The sequence below is a fragment of the Pseudophryne corroboree genome, chromosome 9, assembly GCF_028390025.1.
Source record: "Pseudophryne corroboree isolate aPseCor3 chromosome 9, aPseCor3.hap2, whole genome shotgun sequence".
Lineage (NCBI taxonomy): Eukaryota > Metazoa > Chordata > Amphibia > Anura > Myobatrachidae > Pseudophryne > Pseudophryne corroboree.
In genome coordinates this window covers 198,475,816-198,497,934 of record NC_086452.1, presented here as the reverse complement: position 1 = coordinate 198,497,934, position 22,119 = coordinate 198,475,816, and the positions used below count along the sequence as shown (strand labels likewise).

At 45.3% G+C, this 22,119-nt stretch overlaps 1 protein-coding gene and 1 long non-coding RNA gene across 2 annotated transcripts; both read left to right on the top strand.

Annotated features, from left to right (window-relative positions):
• The first annotated feature begins 6,792 nt into the window (after positions 1-6,792).
• LOC134958776 (E3 SUMO-protein ligase KIAA1586-like) lies at positions 6,793-9,572 on the top strand. The gene is made up of 2 exons (XM_063941509.1): positions 6,793-9,015; positions 9,399-9,572. Exon 1 carries the CDS (start codon positions 6,793-6,795, stop codon positions 9,013-9,015), a length of 2,223 nt encoding a protein of 740 aa, XP_063797579.1. The 3' UTR covers positions 9,399-9,572.
• A 129-nt stretch (positions 9,573-9,701) lies between these two features.
• On the top strand, positions 9,702-12,081 carry LOC134956878 (uncharacterized). The gene is made up of 9 exons (XR_010186253.1): positions 9,702-9,836; positions 9,913-10,103; positions 10,192-10,353; positions 10,430-10,620; positions 10,709-10,870; positions 10,947-11,137; positions 11,226-11,387; positions 11,464-11,654; positions 11,743-12,081. It is a non-coding gene; the product is annotated as an uncharacterized LOC134956878 (long non-coding RNA).
• Positions 12,082-22,119: the final 10,038 nt, after the last annotated feature.

Sequence of the window (22,119 nt, the reverse complement as noted above, 5' to 3'; positions counted from 1 at the left end):
AGAGCTTGGTACCCGGAACTTTAAGAAATGATCTCAGAGGACCCATGGCCTCTGCCGCTCAGACAGGACCTGCTGCAGCAGGGGCCCTGTCTGTTCCAAGACTTACTGCGGCTGCTTTGACGGCAGGGCGGTTGAACACCGGATCCTGAAGGAAAAGGGCATTCCGGAGGAAGTCATTCCTACGCTGATTAAAGCTAGGAAAGAAGTGACCGCAAACCATTATCACCGCATTTGGCGAAAATATGTTGCGTGGTGTGAGGCCAGGAAGGCCCCAACGGAGGAATTTCAGCTGGGCCGTTTTCTGCACTTCCTACAGTCAGGGGTGACTATGGGCCTAAAATTGGGTTCCATTAAGGTCCAGATTTCGGCTCTATCGATTTTCTTCCAGAGAGAACTGGCTTCACTACCTGAAGTTCAGACTTTTGTTAAGGGAGTGCTGCATATTCAGCCTCCTTTTGTGCCTCCAGTGGCACCTTGGGATATCAACGTGGTGTTGGATTTCCTAAAGTCACATTGATTTGAGCCACTTAAAACCGTGGAATTAAAATATCTCACGTGGAAAGTGGTCATGCTGTTGGCCTTGGCTTCGGCCAGGCGTGTGTCAAAATTGGCGGCTTTGTCATGTAAAAGCCCTTATCTGATTCTCCATATGGATAGGGCAGAATTGAGGACTCGTCCCCAGTTTCTCCCTAAGGTGGTATCAGCTTTTCATTTGAACCAACCTATCGTGGTGCCTGCGGCTCTTTAGAGGCTTCCAAGTTGTTGGACGTAGTCAGGGCCCTGAGAAATTATGTTTCCAGGACAGCTAGTGTCAGGAAAACTGACTCGTTGTTCATCCTGTATGCACCCAACAAGCTGGGTGCTCCTGCTTCACAGCAGACTATTGCTCGCTGGATCTGTAGTACGATTCAGCTTGCACATTCTGCGGCTGGACTGTCGCATCCTAAATCAGTGAAAGCCCATTCCACGAGGAAGGTGGGCTCTTCTTGGGCGGCTGCCCGAGGGGTCTCGGCTCTACAACTTTGCCGAGCAGCTACTTGGTCGGGGTCAAACACATTTGCTAAATTCTACAAGTTTGACACCCTGGCTGAGGAGGACCTAGAGTTTGCCCATTCGGTGCTGCAGAGTCATCCGCACTCTCCCGCCCGTTTGGGAGCTTTGGTATAATCCCCATGGTCCTTACGGACAGGGGTTAAAGTGGGCCGGAACGGGGCGGAACTGCGTTCCGGCACTTGCAATTGGAGGCGGAACGCAGTTCCGCCGCCGTCCCGCCCACTTTTTTCAAGTTGTTAGTTAGGATATCTACAGCACAGCACTATTGTCTGTCTGTACATGTACAGTCAATGAGTCAATGTTCTGCCGCGCCCCCAGCCCACACAGAGTGAGCAATGAACAGCATTGAAGTCACCGTAGTCACGGAAGCGATTCACTGACCCGGCGTCTAGCACCCGCCCCCTGTCACCGTCTTACTGGCTGACAACGTGCTCGACTCCGCCCCCTTCTCTCGCTGCTTACTGTGTTGCTGGAGGCGCTGATAGCACTGCAGCCATAAGCAGATCGCAGATGTATAGTCTGAGTCTCGGTCATAAGCACAGAGAGATGGGGGCGGAGTCGGTCACTTCGGCAGCCAGTAATGCGGATGGGGGGCGGAGTAATACGGAGGGGGGCAGAGTCGTGCACTTCAGCAGCCAGTAATGCGGATGGGGGGCGGAGTAATACGGAGGGGTGCAGAGTCGTGCACTTCGGCAGCCAGTAATGCGGATGGGGGGCGGAGTAATACGGAGGGGGGCAGAGTCGGGCACTTCGGCAGCCAGTAAGACGGGGGGCGGCCGCCTGGGTAATGAGGCTCAGGTCAGTGAATCGCATTCGTGATGGTGAGCACTGCAGCCCTGACAGAGTGACTGTGACTACTCAGCTCACTGTGTCAGGCTGACACAGCAGCTTAGCTGTATATAGTGTTTTAGAGTGTTTATCTTTGTGCAGGCTGTCAGGCTGAGACTGGCTTCTTCTCTACTGCTATGGCTGTGCTGTGTCACTGGACGTAGTGAGAGGGGGGTGGGCAGTGCTAAAGATTAACCCGCCCATTTCTGGCGGCGGGAAAGAGTGATGTCGTCACATCACCTCCTCCTCACGTGTCCTTGTCTTCTGATGTGAGGCGGGAGAAAAGCCACCGCTCTGACATAGTGCCCATGCGGATGCTGATAGAAGGGAGACTGACTGGGAGAGAGACTGGTAAAAGTTAAAACTGAGTAACTTTCTCCTTCCTAGCTATTTCAGCTATATCATGGAGTCCAAATATAAAAAAAATAGGAATGTGCTATAATAATTTATTATAACGTTCCCCTTCCCACCTCCACTGCATATTATTATACTAAATTACCCTGCTCTGCTTCCAGTGTATCTCCCCTCCACCTTATGCTGCCTCAGTCTACTCTGTCCCCTATGAGTATTATATTATTACATTGCTCTGCTACCAGTGTACCCCCCCCCCCCTTCTGTTGCCTCAGGCTGTCCCCTTATAAGTGAACTCCTTGTAACAGCTGCACTGCCTCTGTGTCCACTTGTATATAAGGGGAATTGTGGACAGACAGTACACTCTGTATCCAGTTAGTGAATGTGAACGTTCCAGACCTACTCCTTCCTTGCGATCACTGCAGTCAGTTTAGTTCCTGGTTTGACGTCACAAACACGCCCTGCGTTCGGCCAGACACTCCCCCGTTTCTCCAGCCGCTCCTGCGTTTTTCCCTGGCAAGCCTGCGTTTTTCAGCACACTCCCTGAAAACGCCGTGTTGCTGCCCAGAAACACCCACTTCCTGTCAATCATACACTTGAGCGACTGAAAAACATCGCTCGAGCTTGGGTAAAAATACAAACTTTTGTGTGAAAGTACTTAGCGCATGCGCGCTGCGTACCATGCGCATAAATGCCGATTTTTTTACCTAATCGATGCGCTGCGAAAAACGTCAACGAGCGATCAACTCGGAATGACCACCTTCGAGAGCTCACGGGGACATAAATGTTAAATGGCTCAAGGGGGGCCCATTTACCACTGTTTGCATTTTCAATGCAATCTGGGTGTGACAATAGCACCCAGGATCGCACTGTGGAATGCTATCACATCGGTCAAATGTATCATCCAATGCATACAGGGGGTCATTCTGAGTTGTTCACTCGCTAGCAGTTTTTAGCAGCTGTGCAAACGCTATGCCGCCGCCCTATGGGAGTGTATTTTAGCTTAGCAGAAGTGCGAATGAAAGGATCACAGAGCGGATACAAAATATTTTTGTGCAGGTTCAGAGTAGCTTCAGACCTACTCGGCGCTTGCAATCACTTCAGACTGTTCAGTTCCTGTTTTGATGTCACAAACACGCCCTGTGTTTTTACGAACACTCCCTGAAAACGGTCAGTTGACACCCAGAAACGCCCTCTTCCTGTCAATCACTCTGCGGTCAGCAGTGCGACTGAAATGCTTCGCTAGACCTTGTGTGAAACTACATAGTTCGTTGTAATAGTAAGATGCGCGTGTGCATTGCGCCGCATGCGCAAAAGTGCCGTTTTTTTGCCTGATCGCTGCGCAGCGAACCAAAGCAGCTAGCGATCAACTCTGATTGACCCCCACAGATACAGGGGCTCCGAAGGGAGCCAGCAATGTGCTGAGTGTGCTGCTGGGGTTACTGCATGTGTGGTAATCGGGGAATCCTGCTGGAACTACATGCCCTAAGTGTAGGCCATAAGCTACAATGGACTACCACAGTCTGAAGATTGTAGTAGCAGCAGAGATCAATAACAGGAATGCTTCTCATTCCTGTTATCTATACATCTGGCAGCATCGTATCTCCAATAGAAACCTATGGGGGATGCGGATGCCGGCAGGAAATTAGATTGCAGCAGGGATCTGATATACCTGCTGCAATTCCTCTGTCTGACATACGGAGGATACTTAAAATTTACGGCTAATCCCCAAAAATGGGTGTTTTGGGGGGCTTAGCTGCAAATATTTTTTAGATTGTAAGCTCATAAGAACAGGGCCTTCTCCCCTCATGTGCCTTTCCTTCTCTTCCATACACTACAGTATCTTTTACTCAGTACTGCCTTTGAGTGCACCAAACATCTGGTTTTCTGTATATACCTTGTAGTTTTCCTATATTGTCTCAAACTGAAAGTGCTTTTTTCTTGTTTTACTCATTTATGTACCCTGTAATGGGCGCTGCAGATCCCCTGTTGTGCCATGTAAATAAAAGATAATAATAAAAATAAATATTGTTTGATAAATGGGGCTTTCTGGCACTGAGTGAAAGAAGCATTGGGCTGTCTGCTGGTAGAGAGGTCACAGGAACAGAGCATGTGGTAAATTTACTAAGATGGGAGTTCTATTTAAGATGGCATGTTGCCCATAGCAACCAATCAGATTTCAGATATTATCTTCTAGAAGGTGCTAGATAAATGAGAAGTAGAATCGGATTGGTTGCTATGAGCAACATCACATCTTAAATAGAACTTCCATCTTAGTAAATTTACCCGTGTGTGTGTGTGTGTGTGTGTGTGTGTGTGTGTGTGTGTGTGTGTGTGTGTGTGTGTGTAAGCTTAGGCTGCCTGCTGGTAGAGAGAGCTCTTGTCTCACCTCCATTTGTCTTGTTTAAGGCGCATGTGGGGTGAATTTTATACTAGCGTGGATAGTGTAAGGCAGGCATGTCCAAACTGCGGCCCTCCAGCTGTTAAGAAACTACACATCCCAGCATGCCCTGACACAGCTTTAGTATTCTCTGACAGCAAAACTGTGTCAGGGCATGCTGGGATATGTAGTTTCACAACAGCTGGAGAGCCGCAGTTTGGGCATGCCTGGTGTAAGGGATATGGAATTAATCTGCAATCACTGAAAAATCACTTTAGTAACATTTTTCTGTACTGCAAATTGCTGAAAAGGTTATTAATTTGCTTGATAAAAAACTTTCTAGTTGTCATTTTCCAACATTAAAAAATATATTTTTAATACCATTTTTAATACCATTTTAATAACCTCCAGTACTTTCTTTATGGCCACTAACATACTACCATATGGTCCTGCAACAGTATCTCAATTGCTTCTTCTTAGGGGTTCAGTATAATTTACCCACTTTCTCATACACTTCTATGTCGTGTATTGAAGAAAAGTCATGTGTACTCAGCCAGTGTCACAAAACATGTATTCTAATAGCTTGCAGTTTTTAGGTGCACGCATTTTTGCAATGTATTAAAAAATGCAGATTTGCTTTAGCAAATTTGCATTATTGACCACTTTCTATTTTTTCATTTTATATCTGCTTTTTATATTTAACTATCACTGAATTGCAAATGCAATTTTCTCTATATTTTCTTGTGCTTATGGCTTAGTTTTTTCTATGAGCAAATTGTTTACTCTTGATTTATGTCACTCTTCGATATTTTTTTAAAATCTGTAATTATAGTGTACAAAGTGGTAATAAAACTGTATATTTATGGACCTCGAAGAAAGAGATAACAAAGGTAAGTTTTTCCATAAAAAACATCACACCAGGTGATCTCTGCTTCTCCATACAGTGGAACTGACTGCCCATTTGCCTGCCGTTGGATGGAAGCAGATCTTTGCGTCACCGTAGAGTGGAACTCGCTACCCATTTGCCTGCCGTTCAGACTTAAGCACGGTAAGTCACTCCTAAAGATCCTTTTTTTGTTTTTTTTTAAATGTGTAATTAGTGTACAAGGTGGTAGTAAAAATGTCTATTCTTTTTCATAGGACCCGTGTACAGAAAGGACATCACACCTGCCGATCTTTGCATCTCCATACAGTGGAACTCGCTGCCCATTTGCCTGCCGTTGGATGGAAGCAGATCTTTGCGTCACCGTAGAGTGGAACTCGCTACCCATTTGCCTGCCGTTCACAGACTGAAGCACGGTAAATCACTCTCCTAAAGATCCTTTTTGTTTTTTGTTTTTTTTAAATGTGCAATTAGTGTACAAGGTGGTAGTAAAAATGTCTATTCTTTTTCATAGGACCCGTGTACAGAAAGGACATCACACCTGCCGATCTTTGCATCTCCATACAGTGGAACTCGCTGCCCATTTGCCTGCCGTTGGATGGAAGCAGATCTTTGCGTCACCGTAGAGTGGAACTCGCTACCCATTTGCCTGCCGTTCACAGACTGAAGCACGGTAAATCACTCTCCTAAAGATCCTTTTTGTTTTTTGTTTTTTTTAAATGTGCAATTAGTGTACAAGGTGGTAGTAAAAATGTCTATTCTTTTTCATAGGACCCGTGTACAGAAAGGACATCACACCTGCCGATCTTTGCATCTCCATACAGTGGAACTCGCTGCCCATTTGCCTGCCGTTGGATGGAAGCAGATCTTTGCGTCACCGTAGAGTGGAACTCGCTACCCATTTGCCTGCCGTTCACAGACTGAAGCACGGTAAATCACTCTCCTAAAGATCCTTTTTGTTTTTTGTTTTTTTTAAATGTGCAATTAGTGTACAAGGTGGTAGTAAAAATGTCTATTCTTTTTCATAGGACCCGTGTACAGAAAGGACATCACACCTGCCGATCTTTGCATCTCCATACAGTGGAACTCGCTGCCCATTTGCTTGCCGTTTATGGATGGAAGCACAGTAAGTCACACTCCTGAAGAAATGTTTTTTTTTTTTTTGTTTTTTTTTAAAGTAATTGTAATATACAAAGTGGTAATAAAACTATATATTTTTGTCCCAGGCTAGGACCTGTGTACAATAAAGACAGTCTTTGGAATAATAAGTAATCGCAAGCTAATTCACAGATACATAATGAAAAGAAATTTGCTAAGTTATTTCAAGCCAAAAAATAAGGAAGTCATCGAAATAGAAAGTGTTGAAATTAGTGACAGTGACGAGTCCCATCGTGGTGCTTCAGAGGATGCGAGTGGGAGTACCATAGACCCAAGTGTTGAACAGATAAATGCAGATTGTGAACAGCGTAAGAAAAGAGTACGAGATGAAAATGAGAGTTCCATACCCGACTGCTGGACAGATGAACAGGCATCCCAGTTTAAAGATAAATATGCCTGGCTAAAAATATCCAAAGGAAAAATTGGGTGTGATATTTGTGCTAGAGTTCAGACACTAGGATCTGGGGCTGAAACATTACGTGGATGTAGTAAAACATTATCCGTAGAATGGGCAACAAGCAATGTAGGTCCGTATGGTGACACAAAATCAAAGCAGCAATTATCGCTGCGTAAAAAAATTCATGACCACCGTTATTCAAAAGCACATGAGGCAGCAGTTAAGATGTTACAGGAAAAAAACAATAATGTTTTACCACAGTTAGTTGCCCAACAATACAACGAACATATTCAAACAACTGTAAGAGTTTTCAGAACTGCTTACCATGTTGCTAAAAATAACCGTCCATTCACAGATCATCCACAGTTAATTGACCTACAGGAAGCCAATGGATGTGATCTAGGAAAAATATTGCAGAGCAACGTTGTATGCACAGATATAGTTACTCATATTTCATCAGAAATGAGAAAGCGACTCATTCAGAATATAGTAACCTTAAAACCAAAAGTCAGCATTCAAGTTGATGAAAGCACAAGTGTCTCTAAAAAAACCACACTGATCTTATATGTGCGAGCAATTATGGTGGCAATGGCAGGTGAAAGTTCTGAAGATTGCCAACCCACAACTTTTTTTCTTGATTTAGTTGAGCTTGAAAGTACAACAGCCCAGGGCATTTATGATTCCATACTAGCCACTCTGAGCAAACATGGCTTATCAAAAAGTCTTTTGTCAGAAATTCTAATTGGTTTTGGAAGTGACGGAGCAGCAGTAATGCTTGGTTCTAAGTCTGGAGTTGCCACAATTCTACGTAAGGAGTTTCCAAACCTCATCAGTTGGCACTGCCTAAACCACCGCCTAGAGCTAGCTGTTTCAGATACAGTGAAGGATCTCACAGAGATATTTCACTTTCAGTCTTTTGTAGATAGTCTGTATACACTATACAGCCGTTGTCCAAAGAATTTGAGAGAGTTACAGAAGTGTTCAGCAGAACTCCATGACATTGTTTTAAGTATAGGTCGTGTACTTGATACCAGATGGGTTGCCTCAAGTTTCAGAACAGTATATGCTATATGGCGTTCATATCCTGTGTTGTTCAAGCATTTTCAAGAACAGGTGCAATGCAAAGGTAAAGAAAGCACAAAGTTTTACTCATTGAGTAGGCAATTGCAAAGTGAGGAGTTCCTTATGAATTTAGCCTTAATGTGTGATGCTCTGTCAGAACTTCGTGACCTTTCATTAGCTTTACAAGACCGAAATATTCACTTAGTAAAAGCTCAAAGGCTATTAGTGAGGCAGGTTCATGTTTTTGAGTCACGCATTGACAATGTAACAGGAATGTTCTCAAATGAGGCTTCTGAATCTATCTCGACAGGACATTTCAAAGGAGTAGAACTTATTAAAAATTCGAAAGTAAAAACCATCAGACGTGGACAGTTTTATGCTAGCCTAAAATCTAATATTGAAAATCGCTGTCTGTCATCAGAAGACAAAAAGTTTTACGAAGTTGTTAAAGTTATTTACAAAGACTTCTGGCCTGATGTCTTGCCAATGGAGTTTGGTGAAAAAGAGTTGAAAACCTTATGTGACCGTTTCCAAATTAATTTTGGAAAAACAAAGATGGCTTTCCGAGACTTCAAACACAACGGAGGCAAAAGTGTACCATCAGATTTGTTGCCACTTCTCCACTGCATACAAACGGTGCCAGTTAGCAATGCAGAATGTGAAAGAGGTTTCAGTGTGATGAACATAATAGCTACCAAGATAAGGAGTTCTCTTTCCATTCCTCACCTAGCAGAACTTATGATGATTAGCATATGTGGTCCTCCACTTCACTTATGGAATCCAGTGCCTTATGTGAAATCTTGGTTAGCAAAAGGCAGACGAAGTGCTCTTCAAGATGTCTGCCTAACACGACGGAGAAAAGAGGATAGCTCCAGTTTCCAGCACTTGTGGCGTTTGTTATAGGTGAGTCAAACATTATTGCTAATTCTTGCTTTGTCCTATTCATTATATACATTGATCTCACTCACTAAAGTGCATCTTTTACATGCTATAGGGTCCCCTGAATGCGGTTGTTTCCATTAGGGTTAGGCAGTGTAATGACTGGACCAATAGCTGCCATACAGTATCTTCATATAGAATGGCTTGGTCTTCAGGTTGCTCAGTTTAAGAGAAGAGGCTAAGGCACCTTTCTTATACCATACATATTTAAGGGGCATTTAATGAGGGGAATCAGATTAATATTTTAGGGTTCTGTGGGTAGATCTGATGCCATGGTTTTATTAATTTTCAAATAATATGTAATTGTATGACATGTACAATCCTCCCTAATGTTTACTCTCCTTTAGGAACAGGACAATGTTATAAAAGCACTGGGGCAGGCAAATCCCTGCAACCCGAATTGACACCTCATCTCCTACTTCCTCTGCGGGATGAACCTTCCAAAGACCACCACCTTGTTAGGACTCAGTCACCTGGGAATGGCAATGACCACCATCAAAAGACTTCGTCACCAGGGAATCACAGACTCAATGTGGTAAGTATCACTAGTGGTGTTCTGTGTGTAACTTCCCCCACCAAGCTTTAAAAGTTTATATAAAACACACTATTCTCTTCATGTTCAGCTCCATCCACAGTGCCAACATAACAGCCTGACCACTCATCTCCTACTTTCTCTGTGGGGTGAACTTTCCAAAGACGACCACTGTATTAAGACTCCGTCACCTGGCAATGGCAACGACCACCATCAAAAGACTTCGTCTCCAGGGAATCAAAGACTCAATGTGGTAAGTATCACTAGTGGTGTTCTGTGCGTAACTTCCTTTAAAAGTTTTTCTAAAATACCATATTCTCCATTTTCAGCTCATAAGGTTTTGAAACTCCTTACGTAGAATTGTGGAAAATCCAGACTTAACAAATTGACCCCTCATCTCCTACTTCCTCTGCGGGATGAACCTTCCAAAGACCACCACCTTGTTAGGATTCAGTCACCTGGGAATGGCAATGACCACCATCAAAAGACTTCGTCACCAGGGAATCACAGACTCAATGTGGTAAGTATCACTAGTGGTGTTCTGTGTGTAACTTCCCCCACCAAGCTTTAAAAGTTTATATAAAACACACTATTCTCTTCATGTTCAGCTCCATCCACAGTGCCAACATAACAGCCTGACCACTCATCTCCTACTTCCTCTGCGGGGTGAACTTTCCAAAGACGACCACTGTATTAAGACTCCGTCACCTGGCAATGGCAACGACCACCATCAAAAGACTTCGTCTCCAGGGAATCAAAGACTCAATGTGGTAAGTATCACTAGTGGTGTTCTGTGCGTAACTTCCTTTAAAAGTTTTTCTAAAATACCATATTCTCCATTTTCAGCTCATAAGGTTTTGAAACTCCTTACGTAGAATTGTGGAAAATCCAGACTTAACAAATTGACCCCTCATCTCCTACTTCCTCTGCGGGATGAACCTTCCAAAGACCACCACCTTGTTAGGATTCAGTCACCTGGGAATGGCAATGACCACCATCAAAAGACTTCGTCACCAGGGAATCACAGACTCAATGTGGTAAGTATCACTAGTGGTGTTCTGTGTGTAACTTCCCCCACCAAGCTTTAAAAGTTTATATAAAACACACTATTCTCTTCATGTTCAGCTCCATCCACAGTGCCAACATAACAGCCTGACCACTCATCTCCTACTTCCTCTGTGGGGTGAACTTTCCAAAGACGACCACTGTATTAAGACTCCGTCACCTGGCAATGGCAACGACCACCATCAAAAGACTTCGTCTCCAGGGAATCAAAGACTCAATGTGGTAAGTATCACTAGTGGTGTTCTGTGCGTAACTTCCTTTAAAAGTTTTTCTAAAATACCATATTCTCCATTTTCAGCTCATAAGGTTTTGAAACTCCTTACGTAGAATTGTGGAAAATCCAGACTTAACAAATTGACCCCTCATCTCCTACTTCCTCTGCGGGATGAACCTTCCAAAGACCACCACCTTGTTAGGATTCAGTCACCTGGGAATGGCAATGACCACCATCAAAAGACTTCGTCACCAGGGAATCACAGACTCAATGTGGTAAGTATCACTAGTGGTGTTCTGTGTGTAACTTCCCCCACCGAGCTTTAAAAGTTTATATAAAACACACTATTCTCTTCATGTTCAGCTCCATCCACAGTGCCAACATAACAGCCTGACCACTCATCTCCTACTTCCTCTGTGGGGTGAACTTTCCAAAGACGACCACTGTATTAAGACTCCGTCACCTGGCAATGGCAACGACCACCATCAAAAGACTTCGTCTCCAGGGAATCAAAGACTCAATGTGGTAAGTATCACTAGTGGTGTTCTGTGTGTAACTTCCTTTAAAAGTTTTTCTAAAATACCATATTCTCCATTTTCAGCTCATAAGGTTTTGAAACTCCTTACGTAGAATTGTGGAAAATCCAGACTTAACAAATTGACCCCTCATCTCCTACTTCCTCTGCGGGATGAACCTTCCAAAGACCACCACCTTGTTAGGATTCAGTCACCTGGGAATGGCAATGACCACCATCAAAAGACTTCGTCACCAGGGAATCACAGACTCAATGTGGTAAGTATCACTAGTGGTGTTCTGTGTGTAACTTCCCCCACCAAGCCTTAAAAGTTTAAATAAAACACAGTATTCTCTTCATGTTCAGCTCCATCCACAGTGCCAACATAACAGCCTGACCACTCATCCCCTACTTCCTCTGCGGGGTGAACTTTCCAAAGACGACCACTGTATTAAGACTCCATCACCTGGCAATGGCAACGACCACCATCAAAAGATTTTGTCAACTGGCAATGGCAACGACCACCATAAGAGGACTCTGTCACCTGGTAATTAGACTAATTGTGATTTGCATTAAACCTTTATTTTATATCATTACATTAAAAATACACTAACACCAGAATGTGACCTATTAAAAGTTCATAAGATCCTGTTTAGCACAGGATCAAATGTACTGATGAGAAAAATGTTCTAGTAACGCTGCAATGGGTGTGTTTGTAAATACAAATTTTGTGAAATTACAATGATTTTCTATATTATATCTTTTAAGGATAAAAAAATCTTGTGATTTGTAAAATTAAAAAATAAAAGAACAGCTGATTAACATATACTGTATGGCTTTATAATTTAAAGTCCAACATCAAATGCAAAAACAATGGATATACTTGAAGGGGAGGGGCAGGGGTGTGTGGCATCTGACAGGTGGGAGGAGTTGGGGGTGTGTGGTATCTGCCAGGTGGGAGGGGTCGGGGGTGTGGCAACCAAGGATAGGACAAGGGGGGGTGAGTTCCACCACCTCTCTAGGACCACTTTAAGCACTGCTTACGGAGTCCCAGCATCCACTTAGGACGTCAGAGAAAATAAGATTTTACTCACCGGTAAATCTATTTCTCGTAGTCCGTAGTGGATGCTGGGCGCCCATCCCAAGTGCGGATTGTCTGCAATACTTGTATATAGTTATTGTTTAACTAAAGGGTTATTGTTGAGCCATCTATTGAGAGGCTCAGTTATTATTCATACTGTTAACTGGGTATAGTATCACGAGTTATACGGTGTGATTGGTGTGGCTGGTATGAGTCTTACCCGGGATTCAAAATCCTTCCTTATTGTGTCAGCTCTTCCGGGCACAGTATCCTAACTGAGGCTTGGAGGAGGGTCATAGGGGGAGGAGCCAGTGCACACCAGGTAGTCCTAAAGCTTTCTTTAGTTGTGCCCAGTCTCCTGCGGAGCCGCTATTCCCCATGGTCCTTACGGAGTCCCAGCATCCACTACGGACTACGAGAAATAGATTTACCGGTGAGTAAAATCTTATTTTTTAACCATTTCATCACCCCCACATCCACTGCATACAATGGGGTCTATGTACTATGCCTTGGAGAGAGATAAATTGGATGGAGATAAAGTACCAGCCAATCAGCTCCTGTCATTTTTCAAACCCAGCCTATAATATGACAGTTAGCAGCTGATTGGCTGGTACTTATCTCCGTCAACTATATCTCTCTCCAAGGCTTAGTAAATAGACTCCAGTATTTGTAACGAGCCCCAGTGCTTTAGCCTACCAAACAACTACCACCACCACCAATTTTGCAACTAGCCACTGTAAAGCATGAGAGGACATGGGCTGTTATCCGATGTCTCCACTGTACAGCTGGCCACACGCAGCCCCATCCCGCCTCTGGAGCTTCGGCCCAGGACAGTGGCAGATTTAGCGGGGGGCATGACCGGGATGGAGACCGGGTCACGCCGCGGTGTTGGGAACGGGGTGGAGAGCGGTGCAGCGCGGCGGGGAAGGGGAGAGAGAGAGCGTCCTGACGCGGGTACAGGGAGGAGGGGGCGTGGTCAGAGCAGAGGCCGCCGGGGACAGGCTACAGTGATTGTCTACACTGCTGCCTCTGCCGTCCGTTCTCTGAGGAGACAGAGAAGGGACGGCAGAGGCAGCAGTGTACACAATCACTGTAGCCTGTCCCCGCCGGCCTCTGTTCTGACCACGCCCCCTCCTCCCTGTACGCGCGTCAGGACGCTCTCTCTCCCCTTCCCCCGCCGCGCTGTACCGCTCTCCACCCTGTTCCCAACACCGCGGCGGGACCCGGCCTCCATCCCGACTCCTCATGCTGCTGCGGAGTCGGACTCCAAAATACGAGTAGGTGTCAATGTATGCCATGTCTCCTACCCTCCAAGCTAAAGTGTGTGTGTGTGTGTGTATGTGTGTGTGTCATATCTTCCACCCCCCCTTCTCCTAGCTAAAGTGTGTGTGCCATGTCTCCCCTCCTAACTAAAGTGTCTGTGTGCCATTTCTCCCCCCTCTTCTCCTAACTAAAGTGTATGATATGTCCCCCCTCCTAGCTAAAGTGTGTGTGTGCCACGTCTCCCTCCCTCCCCCCTGTGTTTTTTTTCCTCGCTGCCCCAGTGTAAGTTAATAAGGGGGTAGGATTCCCCTTGCCCCCAGTGCCTGCATTATTTTAGCTCATTCAGTGTACTGTAATGTGAATTTCGGCTCATTCTGCATGCTGTAATGTGAATTTCGGCTCATTCAGTGTACTGTAATGTGAATTTCGGCTCATTCTGCGTGCTGTAATGTGAATTTTGGCTCATACAGTGTGCTATAATGTGAATTTCGGCTCATTCTGCGTGCTATAATGTGAATTTCGGCTCATACAGTGTGCTATAATGTGAATTTCGGCTCATTCAGTGTGCTATAATGTGAATTTTGGCTCATTCAGTGTGCTACAATGTGAATTTCAGCTCATTCAGTGTGCTACAATGTGAACTTCAGCTCATTCAGTGTGCTCTAATGTGAATTTCGGCTCATTCGGTGTGCTATAATGTGAATTTCGGCTCATTCAGTGTGCTACAATGTGAATTTCAGCTCATACAGTGTGCTATAATGTGAATTTTGGCTCATTCAGTGTGCTACAATGTGAATTTCAGCTCATTCAGTGTGCTACAATGTGAATTTCAGCTCATACAGTGTGCTATAATGTGAATTTCGGCTCATACAGTGTGCTATAATGTGAATTTCGGCTCATTCAGTGTGCTATAATGTGAATTTCGGCTCATTCTGTGTGCTATAGAAACATAGAATTTGTCGGCAGATAAGAACCACTTGGCCCATCTAGTCTGCCCCTTTTTTTTTTACATTATTTTTATCTCTAACCTTATTTGATCCTTATTTCTTTGTCAGGAGATCCTTATGTCTATGCCATGCATGTTTAAATTGCCATACTGTCTTATCCTCTACCACCCCTGATGGAAGGAATGGTGATTTGCCAGTCTGTATCACCAGTGCGCAGGGTTCTCTCCACTAACTGGCAACATTTTATTAGTAATGGCAACAATAGGAAATTTTAGAAGCGAACGGGAAGGGCATTACTAAGTGGGAGGGGCTATGATTAAGGGGAGGAGTCATCATTCTTAAACCGCCCCCCCCCTAAAAGTTAAGTCTAGATCCGCCACTGGCCCAGGATTATTGATCAATTTGACCTCACACATGGATGGCCAAACCTGACATGGACCAGTAAAACAGCCCCATGGGGTTTCTGGAGGATCTATGGGGCCCATTCAGACCTGAATGCTCACTAGCTGTTTTTTGCAGTCCTGCGTTCACATAGTCGCCGCCCACCGGGGAGTGTATTTTAGCTGTGCAAGTGTGCGATCGCATGTGCAGCCGAGCGGTACAAAAAGATTTTGTGCAGTTTCTGAGTAGCCCAGGACTTACTTAGCCGCTGCGATCACTTCAGCCTGTCCGGGACAGGAATTCACGCCAGACATCCGCCCTGCAGACGCTTGGGAATGCCTGCGTTTTTCCAGCCACTCCCAGAAAACGGTCAGTTGACACCCACAAATGCCTTCTTCCTGTCAATCTCCTTGCGATCGCCCATGCGAATGGATTCTTTGCACAAACCCATTGCAGAACAACAAACCGCTTTGTACCTGTGCGACGTGTCTGCACATTGCGGTGCATACGCATGTGCAGTTCTGGCCTGATGGCAGCGCTGCAAAAAACGCTAGCAAGTGATCAGGTCTGAATTAGGCCCTAATGAGCACATAAACACTGTGTTATGTGCACATTAAGTGGTATAAATTAAAATGTATGGAACATGAGTAATTAACATGAATTAAAAATAAATCATCACATAATAATGAAGTCCAGTAAACATGACACGATGGGAGTTGAAGTGCACCAAGGACCTCCTAGACAGATCCGCACATGACATTCCACCATGCACTGGGCTCAGCTACCAAGCATCCCTGGAACTTGTTATAAAATGTTGCCAAGTATGACAGTCACATATCAAAGTAACTCTAAGTCAGTGGTCTCCAACCTTAATTGGGGTGTGAGCTACTTTCGGAAAATAAAATCTCTGAAGGAGCTACCCCTTCCCCCCAATGCGCGTGCATTCCTGCGTAAGTGGGTGTGGCCTCACAAAAGTGTGTGTGGCCTCACAACTACAAGTAATGCCCCCCTGCGTAGTGCCAGATACAGAAATAATGTCCATCAGCAGTGCCAGATACACAAATAATGCCCCTCAGCAGTGCTAAATATTCAAATAATGCCCCAGCAGTGCCAGATACACAAATAATGCCCCCCCTCCCCCGCAGTGTCCGATACAGTGCTAACCCTTGGTGGCTTCTTATACTGCCGCCGATGCTGCTCCTCCTGTATGAGGGACGGAAGGGGAGGAGATCGCAGTGCGCGCCTCTCCTGTGAAGTCCGGAGAGCGGCTTCTGTGAGGGTGACAGAGTCTCCGGTGGCGGGCATTTAAAATATGGTGCTGGTAAGTGAGCCAATCAAAACTCGCGGCCCGGCAGCCAATCAGGTGCCGCCACTGCCGGTCCACGAGCTCTGATTGGCTGACGGCCAGCACCATATTAAAAATGAAGGGAGGAGGAGTGCCGGTGACTGCCCAAGCCTGTGCGCTCTGTGAGCTACCGAAAATACTACGGCGAGCTACCGGTAGCTCGCGAGCTATGGGTTGGAGATCACTGCTCTAAGTGTATCTACTATATAAAAGCGAAAATCCGTCATTCTGTCTTTCTACACAAATCCACAGTTTACAAGCGACGATCGTGAAATTTTACATACGAGCGTATTAAAACACGGCGGAGGCAACTAAAACAATTAGAAATCCCTAACACCCCTAGGGGGCAGACAGCAGCACAGAGTATATCAGGAGACAGCATAACTCCTGAATTGCTGGAGCAATGTACTCAAAACTTGGTACACATATGCCTTACAATCTGGGAACAAACACTGTGGGAGGAAGACATCCCTAGGGGTGAGGCAGCAGCACTGAGTATTTCAGCAGACAGCATAACTCTGGAATGCCTGCAGCAATTTACAACAAACTAGGTACACATATGACTTTCACTGTGGAAACAAACACTGTGGGGGTCAGACACCCCTAGCACCCCTAGGGGTGGGACAGCAGCACAGAGTATGTCAGCAGACAGCATAACTGTGGAAGGCCTGGAGCAATTTACACCAAACTTGGTACACATCTGACTTACAATCTGCAAACAAACTCTGTGAGGGTTAGACACCCCAAGGGGTGGGACAGCAGCACAGAGTATGTCAGGAGACCACATAACTCCCGAATGCCTGGACCAATTTACAACAAACTTGGTTCACATATGACTTGCAAGCTGGGAACAAACACTGTGGGGGAAAGACACCCCTAGCACCCCTAGGGCTGAGGCAGCAGCACAGAGGTTATCAGCAGTCAGCATAGCTCTGGAATTCCTGGCGCAATTTACACCAAACTTGCTACACATATGACTTACACTCTGGGAACAAACACTGTGAGGGTAACACACCACTAGCACCCCTAAGGGTGGGCCAGCAGCACACACTATATTAGGACATGCATGATATCTCAGTGATGACAGGGCTGCATGTGACAGGGCCAGTGACATGATGTGAGGAGGGGGATGGAGGCAGCAGGAAGCCACAGACTGAGAGTTGTATAGTGGGAAGAGCAGGGTCCATTGGGGCAGAGCCGGCCCTAACCAATATGATGCCCTAGGCAAGATTTTGGCTGGTGCCCCCTAGCACCACCGCTGGTTCTGCCTCTGACCTTGCACATCTTTCCCAGCACCATTACCCCTCACCCATAGCAGTCCTTGTACCCCCTATATTTTAAATAGGAACAGTTCGCACATTTGACGCACAGCCCAAAAAGGGGCATCTTCTTGCTGGGAAGGGACATGGCCACACAATAGTAACCCCAATTCCAATTACGCCACACAGTACTGCAACTTTATTCACATTTTATCTTGCGATAGTGTCCATAATTCATATTACATCCCACAGTAGTATCACTTTACCTTATAAACGTTACTCCTCACAGTAGAGCCCCTTATTCATATTACATCACACTGAATTGCTCCTTATTCACATTACACCACACCTTATTGCTCTTTATTCACATTAGACGACACAGTAGTGCCCTTTCTATTTGCAACGCCACATAGTAGAGCACCTTATACACATAATGCCACACATTAGTAATGCATTTATACACAATTCCACACAGTAATGCCCCTTACACATATGAGACACATTAATGTCCTTATAAACATAATGCACCATACACATTATGACAACCTTTATTAATGCCCTTTTACACATAATGTCCCTTACACATATGCCGCACATGGGCCCTCATTCCGAGTTGTTCGCTTGTTCTTTTTCATCGCATCGCAGTGAAAATCCGCTTAGTACGCATGCGCAAAGTTCACACTGCGACTGCGCCAAGTAACTTTACTATGAAGAAAGTATTTTTACTCACGGCTTTTTCTTCGCTCCGGCGATCGTAATGTGATTGACAGGAAATGGGTGTTACTGGGCGGAAACACGGCGTTTCAGGGGCGTGTGGCTGAAAACGCTACCGTTTCCGGAAAAAACGCAGGAGTGGCCGGAGAAACGGTGGGAGTGCCTGGGCGAACGCTGGGTGTGTTTGTGACGTCAACCAGGAATGACAAGCACTGAAATGATCGCACAGGCAGAGTAAGTCTGGAGCTACTCAGAAACTGCTAAGTAGTTAGTAATCGCAATATTGCGAATACATCGGTCGCAATTTTAAGAAGCTAAGATTCACTCCCAGTAGGCGGCGGCTTAGCGTGTGTAACTCTGCTAAATTCGCCTTGCGACCGATCAACTCGGAATGAGGGCCATTATTAATGCCCTTATACACATAATGACACACATAGTGCCCCCTACACATTTGCTGCACATTATTAGTGCCCCTATACACATATTGACACACATACTTTAGTACCCTGTTACACATATCCTGCACATTATTAATGCCCTTATACACTTAATGACACACATAGTGGCCCTTTACACATATGTTGCACATTATTAATGCATTTTTAAATGACACACATAATGCTCCTTACACATATTCTGAACACTACTGCACAACCAACCCTCTCACATGCACACAGCACTCACACTTCCACTAACACTGTGACCTCTGCCTCTGCTTGGATACAGATGTGTCCTCACAAATCTTGCATCAATGCTAACGTTGGGCACTTTTTTTTATGAAAATGCATCTTATTTGCATTGCTATGTGGCTAGGATGCACAAGCAGCTTCTGCTGATTAAACTGATATGCAGCATGCCAATATACTGTGTGAGACTGTGGCTGTATCTGCATATGAAATGCTACATACAGAATATAGGCATGTCGCATATCATTTTAATCAGCAGAAGCTGATGATGCCCCTAGGCATATCAAATGCCCTAGGCAATTGCCTAGTTTGCCTATGCCTATGGCCGGCTCTGCATTGGGGGACCAAAAAGGGGTGCGGCCACTACACAAAGTGCATCAGGGAAGCAAGATATGCCTATATACTAGATCTCCAATAAACATAAATTAACAAATTATCATTCTAATTTACCATCCTCTTCCTGTACCAAAGCACGGGTATTCAGCTATCTACAATGTTATTTATACTGTGTGTTTAATATTGACATTTATTTTTGTAAACAGACATTCTTAAAATCCGGGGCAACTCCGGCTACTCCAGCTAGTATATACTAAATCATCTGTCACAGTAGCAATATTCTGAGCATATTGGAAGTCTCGCAACAGAACATTTATAAATGGAGTTTAAGATCACACATGTTAACATTCAACACTATGCTATGTCGGCATGCCCTCTTATGGAGTCTATGTAAGTCATTAGCAAACCCAAATGCTCCGTCTACATACAGTACAGCGCAGGCACAAGGTCATCATGCAATAATAGGATTTTAATTACCTACCGGTAATTCCTTTTCTCGTAGTCCGTAGAGGATGCTGGGGTCCACATTAGTACCATGGGTATAGACAGGTCCACTAGGAGCCACTGGCACTTTAAGAGTTTGAGAGTGTGGGCTGGCTCCTCCCTCTATGTCCCTCCTACAAGACTCAGTATATAAACTATGCCCGAGGAGACGGACAACTTCGAGAGAAGGATTTTACACAGATAGCTAGCCAGCTTGAAAACTCGCAACGGCTGAACAAGATTACTTAACCAAGTAACAAAACAGTACTTAACTAAGAACTAAGCAGTACTGAACTAAGTAACCAATGCAGGATCACGAAGCACTGGGCGGGCGCCCAGCATCCTCTATGGACTACGAGAAAGGGATTTACCGGTAGGTAATTAAAATCCTATTTTCTCTTACGTCCTAAAGGATGCTGGGGTCCACATTAGTACCATGGGGATGTACCGAAGCTCCCAGAACGGGAGGGAGAGTGCGGAGGCTCCTGCAGAACTGATTGACCAAACTTCAGGTCCTCAGAGGCCAAAGTATCGAACTTGTAGAACTTTGCAAACGTGTTCGACCCAGACCAAGTAGCCGCTCGGCAAAGCTGTAAAGCCGAGACACCCCGGGCAGCCACCCAGGAAGAACCCTCCTTACAAGTAGAGTGGGCCTTAAGAGATGTAGGACATGGCAATCCTGCTGTAGAATACGCATGCTGGATAGTGAACCTGATCCAGCGAGAGATAGTCTGCTTAGAAGCAGGACACCCAAGTTTCTTGGGATCATACAGGACAGAGAGTCCGATTTTCTGTGATGAGCAGTCCTTTTCACATAAATTTTCAGAGCCCTTACAACATCCAAGGACTTAGATGAAATTGAGGAGTCGGTAGCAACTGGCACCACAATAGGTTGGTTAATATGAAACGCCGACATAACCTTCGGAAGGAACTGCTGACGTGTCCGGAGCTCAGCTCTGTCTTCATGGAAGATCAAGTAGGGGCTCTTACAAGACAAAGCCCCCAACTCCGACACATGTCTAGCAGAAGCTAAGGCCAACAAAGTGACAGCCTTCCAAGTGACAAACTTGACCTCAACCTCCGGTAGAGGTTCGAACCAATCGGATTGGAGGAACTGTAGCACCACGTTAAGATTAGAGATGAGCGGGTTCGGTTTTACTCGTATTTACTCGGTTCTCAAAACGGCATCTTATTGGCTCACGGGTGTCACGTGTTTTGGATAGCCAATAGAAAAAATCCGGATAAAACCGAACTGGTGTTAATTCTGGCGTTAAATCCGAATTAGCTCATCTCTAGTTAAGATCCCAAAGGCCGTAGGCGGCACAAAGGGAGGCTGGATGTGCAGAACCCTTTTCAGGAAAGTGTGAACCTCAGGGTGGGAAGCCAATTGCTTCTGGAAGAAAATGGATCGGGCCGAAATCTGGACCTTTACGGATCCCAACCTCAGGCCCATATCCACACCTGCTTGCAGGAAGAGGAGAAACCGTCCCAGTTGAAACTCCACTGTAGGAAACTTCTTGGACTCACACCAAGATACATATTTTTTCCAAATGCAATGGTAATGTTTAGATGTTACTCCCTTCCTAGCCTGTATCAGGGTAGGAATAACCTTGTTCTGAATGCCCCCCTGAGCTAAGATCTGGCGTTCAACCTCCATGCCGTCAAACGTAGCCGCGGTAAGTCTTGATAAGTGAACAACCCCTGCTGCAGCAGGTCCTCCAGAAGAGGAAGAGGCCTTGGCTCTTCCAGCAGTAGATGCAGAAGATCCACGTACCAAGCCCTTCTTGGCCAGTCTGGAGCAACGAGGATTGCCTGAACTCTTGTTCTCCTTATGAGCTTTAGAACCCTTGGAATTAGTGGAAGTGGAGGAAACATGTACACTGACTGGAACACCCACGCAGTTACCAGGGCATCCACCGCCACTGCTTGTTCGTCTCTTGACCTTGAGCAATACCTCCAAAGTTTTTTGTTGAGGCGGGAGGCCATCATGTCTATTTGAGGAACTCCCCAAAGATTTGTCACCTCCGTGAACACCTCTGGATGGAGGCCCCACTCTCCTGGATAGAGATCGTGTCTGCTGAGGAAGTCCGCCTCCCAGTTGTCCACACCCGGAATGAAAATTGCTGACAGTGCTAACGCGTGCTTTCTCGACCAGAGGATGATTCTTGTCACCTCTGACTTTGCAGCTCTGCTCTTTGTTCCGCCTTGTCGGTTTATGTAGGCCACCTTACATTGTCCGACTGCACTT